Consider the following 9635-nt stretch of genomic DNA (forward strand, 5'->3'; position numbering starts at 1 on the left):
TTAAACGATCAGTGATAAAAACACAACGCATTCATCTAACATTCTCTTTCCAACTCAAACATCAGGTACAAATTGCTTTCTTTTAGCATATGCCAGAAACCTGTCATCACACAATAGCTTAGCAAACGGGACACAAGACGCTACCACCTTCTCCATAGAAACAAGACCCGCGGAACAGCAGCCTTGTTTAAAACATGACCTCAGCCCCAGCCATGCCTGCTCCTTGGTGACAGCACTCACAGTACACGTCCAGGCTCAGGCCTGTGACGCACTGGACACAGACGAACAGAACAGGTTCTTCGTACTTTAGCAAAAAATTTTTAAAAATTGGAACCAATGGGGTGGATCTGCTTCCAAATATTATTAGCTTAGTCATTAAATATATACAAGGTTGTAACAAAGGCTTAACAACAATTACTTTTATCCTAAAGCAGGGGTTGGCAAATCTTTCCGGTAATGGGCCGGACAGTAAGTATTTTAGGCTTTGGGGGCCGTATTTGTCACCGGCTGCATGTTCTTGTTGTTGTTGCTTTGAAAAATCCCTTTAAATTGTAAAAAACCAATCCTAGCTAGGTAGCCCACGCAAAAACAGGCCACAGCCAGATGTGGCCTTTACCTACCCCATCCTGAAGTAAAAACAATTATTTACACTATCTGATATGACAATTTTTTTGGTCTTGACAGTTTCAAACTGATCATCTCTCAGGCAAAAACAGAAAAGAAAATTAGGTTGTGGAAAGTGACTTCAAGTTTAACAGAATGGAAAGCAAAGTCTCACACTGTTTATTACAGTTTCATCCGTTATCAATAAAAGTCGGATCAAGGTCAGAAAATTTTCATTTTGCTTTTAAGGTTTGTTTTCTCAAGTATATTAGGTTAAAAAGATAATTATTATGTTAATGCACATTTCCTTTGAAACAGCATTACTGTTTATCTATAGGTGTTTAAAAGGTCTTGGAGAATGCAATGTGAATCATAATCCAAGGAAAACAGAACTGACCACTGCTGCTGCCTGAATTCGCCAGTGCCCAAAGGCAGAAGGGTAACTCCTATGCACCCCTCAACACCCACCTAAAGAATCTCACCCAGCTGGGAGGCATTCCCTGGCTCTCTAGGGTACACAATATTCTGTATCTCTATTACCACACTTACTATACTGCACTGCAATTCTTTGTTTACATATCTGACTCCCCTACTAGACTGAGAATCCCTTCAAGGCAAAAACCTATCCTATTTATTTTTATAGACCTGGCACCTAGCACATATAATAGGGCTTCAATAAATGAGGAAGGAACCCATGTGACCTACAAGGGAATACTGACAACTAGAAGACACAGAAGACATAGAGGATGAGAAGGAGATAAAGTGTTCCTTTTTACTAAATAACTCAAATGTTTCACGTTGCTGTTTCCCTTGGAAGATCTATTGACAAACTTTACCTGGTTTATAGCAACTCAGGAACTAAAGCCCTTAGCTTTAGCTACAGGTTGCACTGAAACGTTTGTAAAATATGTTTCAGGGGAAAAGAGCACACAGGAAATAAAGCTTACAGCATCTGAAGATAAATTGTTTGGATTTCATAGGTATAAGCTCTATCTCAGTTTATCTCACGTTCTCTTCACTTAAAAACTTTGTTTTTTTACTTCCATTTTACAAATGACGAAACTGAGGTTCACAGAAACTAAATGGCTTGCCAAAGTACAGGTAAATATAATAAATTAATTATGAAACTATTCTTTTTACAGCTCTTTGCATTTTTACTTAGAAAAATTATGTATATTAATTATATATTAAGTATTTCACTTTATAGTCAGAAGTCTCTAACTCACATCACAGCACAATGTTTATTTTTCTTTCTTTCTTAAAAAAAAACTACAGAAGTCTGGAATAAAATCTTTATTCTTTACATCAAAAGCCATAGATACTAAGCATGTTAGAAGGAAAATAATGCAACCTTCTGGTCTCTTCAGTAAGTATTCCATATTTAATTAATAGTGGCAGACACACAGTGTTTAAATTATATAAATATATATATATATTTTAACATCTTTATTGGAGTATAATTGTTTTACAGTGTTGTATAGTGTTTAAATTAAAAACTGACTGGAGTGGTTGAAGAATCCCAAGTGTAGTTACTACTGAAATTAAATAAAATATAGAGGATAATTCAAAATGCATTCACTGATTTTGAAAAAAGACTGAATTCTACTACTTCAGATTAGAGTTGAAATGTCTAAATACTGTAAGAAAGAGGCATATTGAATCATCCAAAGAATCTCCAAATTGTCAGATTCACAGAAGTTAAAAAAAAATTAAAGAACTACGATAATTCACTAAGAATAGTGATGGTGCTTTCCTTTCCCAAACTGCAAGTACGAATAAAATTATTCAAAATGTTGTTAGAAATCACAATATTATTTAGGATGGTAACTAAACAGAGAGGCCGGCACGGAAGGCTAAGAGAAGCAAGAAAAGAAGACAAAGGAATGGGGTCTCTTTGTTCCCTGCCATTTAATAGGAAATGTTGGCCTCTTTTTCCCCTTTAGAAACAAAGAGAGCCAAAATCTGACAGCTCGCCGGTCACTGCCAAATTAAACTCTGCAGCTGGACACCTGCGGACAGAAGCTCAAATCAGAGAGATTCTCTCCTGCACCGCAGCTGGTCCTGTCTTTCTGGAGCCTGAGCCCCATCTCCTTTTTCCCACCTCGGCCGCGTTCCAGACACCAAAGAGGGCACCCGTGGCGCTAGGAGCTGGGACCGCGTACCCGCCTTCATGAGACCGTGAGAGCCTTCGCCTGGACGGAGGCTCCGGAACCACACTGGGCTTCGCTGCCCACGCACGACCACCAGCATCAACCCCACCGAGAGAGAGGAATATATAAAAACTGTCCTTTTCCTATGAAATCATCAGTGCCCTAACTCTGGGGTGCATCAGAACCGTCTGGGGACCTAAAGCACAGACATCCAGTCCTCCCAGCCCTGGAGATGGGGATTCAGCAGTCCTGTGAGGGACCGGGCAGCTTAACGTCTTCAGATAATCGCGTAACCGAATGTGGGAACCCTGTAGTAAATTAATGCTAACTTTGAACTACGTGCGTCTACAGTGTGTACGTACACTCAGGAGGAACATAAGAAAGCTGCTGGGTCATTTTTAGTCTACGTGGATTTAAAAACACTATCGTTTAATAAGTCTGGTATTTGTATACATTCTGGCAGGGGGCAGCGGTTACAATAATGAAAGAAGGTGAGGAGTTCTTTCATCAATCACAGTCACAAATGTATTAACAACATGTACAAACCAAACCCTCAACCTCCCCTCCCACACCCGATCCTTTTCCAGGTTCCTTATCTCAGGGAACGGCACCACCATCCAAACACTTACACAAGCCAGACACCAGAAGGCAGCCTCGACACCGCTCTGCCCCTGCACGGTGATCTATCACCGAGTCCTATCAAGTTCACCTCCCAGACACATGTGCTTCTCTCCACCCGCAGCCCGGCCCTGGTCCAGGCTGCCACCACCTCCCACAGCCCAGCACCTCCTGCTGACTCGGGTACGGCAGCTGCAGTGACCTTCCAAAAGGCTGATCTGATCAGGTCACCTCCTTCCAGTCAAAACCCTTCAGCGCTTCCCCGAGTTAAGCCCCCATGTAGCTGTTTCCCGTCTCGCTGCAGGGTATGTCCCGTCTCCCTCCTTCACCTGGAGGACGCCCCTTCACTCTTCACATCGCTCAGCACAGTCACGACGTGCGTCGGGGTGCGTTCCTGATCCCCGATGAGCACTCCCCCTACGCACACGCCATCACACACATTCAAGTTATTCTACGACTACAGTCTGTTCCTCTCACCAGACTGTAAATCCATGACGACAGGGACTGTTTCGTGTCTGCTCACCTCGGCAGCCTCGACATCCAGCACAGTAACGCAGTAAACGTCTGCCGAATGAACGCGTGAACGTACAGACACACTCGCTGTGCCTTCCAGTGTGACGACAAATGACTAAGCCCAGCCAGCGCTCCTTACCGCCACACGGGAAAACCTTAGCTGCCTAACTCACCATCTGCGTGCGGTGAAGGAGGGGCACGGGGAAAACAGATCCCATGTGTGCTCCTCAACGGGGCGGGGGGATGTATTAGGATATTCAGTGAATTCTGACCATGTTAAAATATTTAGTGGAAGAGGCTAGTATTCTCAAGAGACAAGGTCATCTCAGAAACTACCTTAAGATTTTGGCATAGGGCAGAATTTTGAACACACTTTCAGAGTTTTCCTACTGAAGGGAGAAAACTTACTTTTACATTAGAAGTTTCCATATCGACACTTTAGGAATGAACAGCTAAGGCATCCACAGGTGCCACTTAAAGGCAGTTCAGGCTAAACTTCTCAGAAAACAGCTTTAAGAGAGCTTGGCCTTGAGCACAACACCCTTTTCATCCCCAAGCTTGACGGCAGTGGTTTTCCTTCCTGACGCCCCACGCCTCCTCTCTGTCACAATGAAGAAAGCGAGTATGGGGGAAAGGAAGAAGGAAGGGGAAAGGAGCCCGCTGGTCACCCTCAGCCGGACCGTGGGCAGGAGGGCTGCTCCCTGAGCCAGAGCCCTGGGCACCAAGCCCGTGCCCCTCCCCAGATGACAGGGACACACCAGGCCAAACCGGCCAGCTGGGCAGAGGGCGTGGTGCCTCTGGACCTCAAACCATCCTCCTTCAAAGTCTACCCATCACACAAGAGTAGAGCCCAGAGCACCTGGGAAAAACAATGCACCACAGCCCTGCAGTGCCGGCGGGGGGCCGCCCCGGGGCGGGGGGGTTGGAGCAAGACCTCTCAGTCTGCCTGCCCATCTCTGCACCAGTGGCTTTCCTCTCAGCTGTGTCACACTTTACCTAAGCCTCTTTCCTTCCTGGATGGCTCCCAGCGGGTTTTCCAGCTCCCATTCCAGTGTTTGCCTGTGTCTGGGCTTGGGTCCCAGCCTGCAAGCTCCCCAAAGACAAGATCTGTTGCAACCGTCTGTGCGATACCCTGTGCCTGGCGCCGGGGCGACAGATGCTCACTGAACGTGTGGACGTGCAATGTCTTTAACGAGTGGTGATCGCAGAAGCAGTATTAAGAGAAAACGCAGCAAGTAAATATTATTTCATTTATATAATTGTTTTACAAACAGAGTCATCCACTGACTCTGTTCAGACATACCAATCAACAACACTTTGCCTGACGAATTCAAGAGGTCTGGAGGAGACTCAAACCGTGACTATGCAGACGTAGCCATCTTTATGGTCTGCCTTCAATCCTGCTGTTAGAAATCATCATGGGAAGCCACCTAACAAAATTCTTAATCTGGGCTTAATAGGAATCAATAAACCATTTGTTCAAAGGACACATCTGTAGAGCTTGTTATTGGATGGTTCAGCTTTAACATCTAGGAGGGAGCAAAAAACAACAGTAACAAAAACTAGATCCTCTATAACAGCCTTAGAAGTGCCTATCAGCCAGTAAGCTCTTAGTGATCTCTGGAGTGGCCCTCACACGATTCACCTGGAGAAAGACTTAAGTGTATCCATCTTACAAGGCAAAATCTGCAAGACCCTCCCCCACCAAAAAAGAGTCAGGTAGAAATTTCCTATGGAAAACAGCTGTGCCTCACGTAAAAGGGGCACTCACAATACCACCTGGAAATAATTGAAAATATTATACAAAATATAGTCTTTCAAAATCTTACTCTGGTTATTGGGACCCTAACATACAAAGATGTTACAAGTTAAGGATGGCTACCATCCTTCCTTAACAGTTCAACAACTATCTTCACTTTGTCGGAAGAACATTTTCCAAGTTTCTGATCCATCATAAAGGAACTTCAAAGCCAAATAAAAACACACCTGCCCTAAGAAATAAAAAGAGAGCCTTAAAAAGGAAGAGCACTCTGACACACATCACAACATGGATGAGTCTTGAGGACATCGTGCTAAGTGAAATGAGCCAGCCACAAGAGGACAACTGCTGTGGAGTCTCACTTATACGAGGCACCTAGGCGAGTCAACTCACAGAGACAGAAAGTAGAGGCGTGGCTGCCAGGGGCTGGAGGGAGGGGGAGATGGGAAGTTAGTGCTTAATGTGTACAGTGTTGCTCTTTGGAAAGATGAAAAGGTTCTGGAGATGGACGGTGGTGACGGGTGCACAACAATGTGAATGCACTTAATGCCACTGAACCATAACTTAAAAATAATTAAGATGGTAAACTGTACGTTAATGTAAATTTTACTACCAAAATTAAAAAAGACAGAAAAAGAATAAAAGAAATTACAGATCCTTATGAGAAAGAAAAACAGTGACAGGAAACAGATTTACTGACTTTTTTTCTGAGTGATATTTTAAAAGCTGAACTCTGCATCTTTTCTTTTAATGAAATAAAGAAAACTTCACCAGGAAACGTAATCTCCTGATCACTGCTCTGTGTAACACAGCACAGGACTGTGCCCTGAGTAAGATGTTGTGCCTGGGTCTGTTTTATATCACAGGAATTGTAAACCCTGAGTGTCACATGCCAATCGCAAATTGTAAATGAAAAGAAGAATTCTGTGTAGGAAAAAAATTTCTGCATCACGAATAAATCATCTTGATGATGTAACCTAGGCAAAAGCTCTACTGGCTTCTGAATCTTTTAGCATATTAACATAGTAATTTATTTAACCTAACAGTAAAGCAAAACTTTATTAATAAAGAACTCCTTTTAGAGAATCTAAAATTTAACAGTAGAAAAAACACATAAGCACTGACTACAGAACGAACTCTTTTGAAAAAACAAGAAATAAATCCCACATGTGTTTTATTGCAATTTTTCATGAATCCAGATATTCTCTCCACCGTGATTCAAAACTCCAAAATCTTCTCCCCAATATCTAGCCACCAGTTCACCTGTGTTAAAGCTGGTAGAACAGATACAACTCTAAAAGAAACGCTGGTCACAAAGAACCTGCCTCGTTCCCACAACTTAAATGAAAGCCTTATATAAAAGCCCAGCCTGGCCACAATCTACCCGAGATGGCAACATAATCAGATGCAGGGGGACAGAGATGGGCGCACAGCAGCTCTCCAGTCAGCTGACGTTTACGATATGCACCGGCAGTGCAGGACTAGAGGGCCCAGGAGCCTCCTAATCAAACTCCAGGGCTACCTTCCTTCATCTGCAATTCAAATTCATTACTAAACCTCTTTCAGATAGGAATCCTGCTGCCACCAGCACATTCCCGGGTTAACAGAGCACAGCTTCACGGGCCTGTCGTAAAATGGACTGGAACGAAGCTGCCCCCAGAAGGACAGCGTCTTCTCTGCCGGATGCCCTTTAAAGCGCCAAAGGAAGAGCTGGGGTGCAGCTGGCTCCAGACCCTCGAAAGGAGTTGGCGTGCTCCGTCGGAAGCCACCTGACTCTCCCTGCGATTTAGCCGACTTTTCTTTTTAAGAAACTTCCAAGTTGCATTAGAATACAGATTTTAAACAGATCGAAACCGCGTAAAAGGGGATTCTAATTTTTATAAAAGACCCAAACCACTGGGGGCGGGGCGGGGGCTCGCAAACAATACTGTAGAGAGAAAAGCATCATAACCTTGTTTTCTCCAGGAGTTCCACAAAGGACCAACTAATAACAAAGAGAGGAGACAATTGACTACTCCTGTCCTCTCGTCCGTTTAGAAAAGAGCTCTATTCTACAAAAAAAACTGCCCCAACACCTCGCCCAGGTAACTCCACTTGAAAATAAAGCCCGAAGCATCCGACCCCGCCCAGAAATTGGGTTACTTACTGGTTTCGGCATTTTCGGTTCCTGATGGGTCTTTCTCAGTCTCCTGGAAACACACTCTCCAGCAGCAGCTGAAACGGTTTTCCCGACCTAGAGGCAGAGGAAACCCCTTTAGAGCGCCCAGCAGCCCTCCTCCGGCTCCCGCCGCCGCCCCGAGACTCGGCGCCCACCCCGCGCTGCTGCTTAAGAACCGGCCGGGCGGGCGCCGGGATGAGTCACCGCCCAACCTGCAATTACGGCGGGCCGGGCGGGCGGGACCTGCGCGGAGGGGCTGCGGGGGACCGCGGGGCGAGGGGCGGGCACCCGGCGGGGAGGGGGCCGGGTGGGCGGGGCGGGGAGCGCGGAGCCCGGGCGGCGGGGGAGGGGACCTCGGCGCAGGGCGCGCAAGCAGGCGGGGAAGCCGGCGGCGAAGGGGCACGGGGCCGCTGGGCCGGGAGGGGACCGGGGCGGGGGGCGCCGGGGCGGGGGGCGCCGGGGCGGGGGTCCCCCGAGGTATTCTTCGGGGCTTTCGGGAAACCAGACTGGAGCCCGTAAGACTGCAAGTTTCACTTTGTGAAGCAACTGTTTGCCCCAGGGCTGAAACCGCAACCGTCAAACCTTTGAGAAACACTTTTAAAAAACTGTCCCCGCCCGGGAGCGGCGAGGGCCGCCCGGCCGGGCGAGGAGGGAGGGGGCGCACCCACGCAGACCGGGCTTCGCTAGCATTTGGGAGAGGAACCCGAGGGGACAGAGCAGAAAGAGGAAGGTGGCGGAGCAACCGGGGCGGCCACGCGCGCAGGTTCAGCTTCACCTGCCGTGTGTTTGGGCCGCAGGGAGAACCGCGTGGTCGGGACTCCACCGGCCCAAGACCCCAGAAGCCGGCGGCGGAGCGAGCCCGGCTCCCGTCGGGACCACCGGTCCCGGGCTCGCGCGCCGGCCGCCCCGCCGCACCTGTCGTCGAGTTCCGGCCACTGTCCCCTCCGCGGAGCGCGCGGCGCGAACCCCCCCGCCCGGCCCCCCAGCCTGTCGACCCCGGACCGCGCGGCTGGCTCACCCGCGGCTCCCGCACAGGACGGCTTCGCTCCCCGCTGTCTGTGCGTCGGTGCAGTGCGCCCGCGCAGTGCGCCCGCAGCCCGCGCTCCCGAGAGTCGCCGGCGGGGCGGGGCCCCGGGGCGGTGCCCCTAACCGCCCCGCCCGCTCGCTCGCTTGCCCGCCCGCCTGACCTGCGAGGTGCGGCTCGCGGGCAAGATGGCTGCGGCCGGCCTCCGCGCCTGGGGGAACTCCCCTCTTTCCCGGGCCCCGCCCTGCCGGCGCCCCCGAGGGCCGCGGAGACCTGGGGAGGGGGCACCCTCCGCCTCCCCCCGCTCCTCACCCCCCACACCCCACTTTCGTAAAGACCTCTCCCGCTTCGCTGCCCTTCCCCTTGCCCTTGGAGAAGAACTTCGCCGAGTTCGACTCAGCTCCCGACGGTAGATGTAAAGTGTGAGATTGTTCCGTAGTGGACAGAGGAAGACCAAGAAAATGTAAATTAGCCTGGAGGAGCCGGCCGGCGGCCACCGAGGAGGTGCTGGGCCGTTTGGGGTCGGCCTGTCCCGTGGTCGGGTCATTTTGTTGTCCTTGCCCCGGGACCGAGACGGGCTTCTGAGAACCTGGGACCTGGCCGCTGTGTCTCCGCGCACGTGGCCGCCTCCGCGCTCGTATTCGGCGGAGAACACAAGCATTAGAAGGCGCTCCATCGCCGAACGCTCTTGGTTAAAGGACACACTTGTGTACTCTTCTGAGTTTCACTAGCACAAAGCTTATTGGAAATGAAATCTCCATAGGGAGAAATTCTAGGAATTATTTTATATATATATATATATATTTTGTA

At 48.6% G+C, this 9635-nt stretch overlaps 1 protein-coding gene across 1 annotated transcript in view; it reads right to left on the reverse strand.

Annotated features, from left to right (window-relative positions):
* EZR (ezrin) overlaps positions 1-8972 on the reverse strand; it is a 49339-nt gene extending 40367 nt beyond the window's left edge. The window contains exons 1-2 of the mRNA XM_079938698.1: positions 8820-8972; positions 7790-7876 (exon numbers count right to left, since the gene is read on the reverse strand). Coding sequence (XP_079794824.1) covers positions 7790-7801 — 12 coding nt within the window. The 5' untranslated portion in view covers positions 7802-7876; positions 8820-8972. The remainder of the gene's footprint in view (positions 1-7789; positions 7877-8819) is intronic.
* Between the last annotated feature and the right edge of the window lie 663 nt (positions 8973-9635).

The sequence above is a fragment of the Stenella coeruleoalba genome (genome assembly GCF_951394435.1).
Source record: "Stenella coeruleoalba genome assembly, chromosome: 12".
Classification (NCBI taxonomy): Eukaryota; Metazoa; Chordata; class Mammalia; order Artiodactyla; family Delphinidae; genus Stenella; species Stenella coeruleoalba.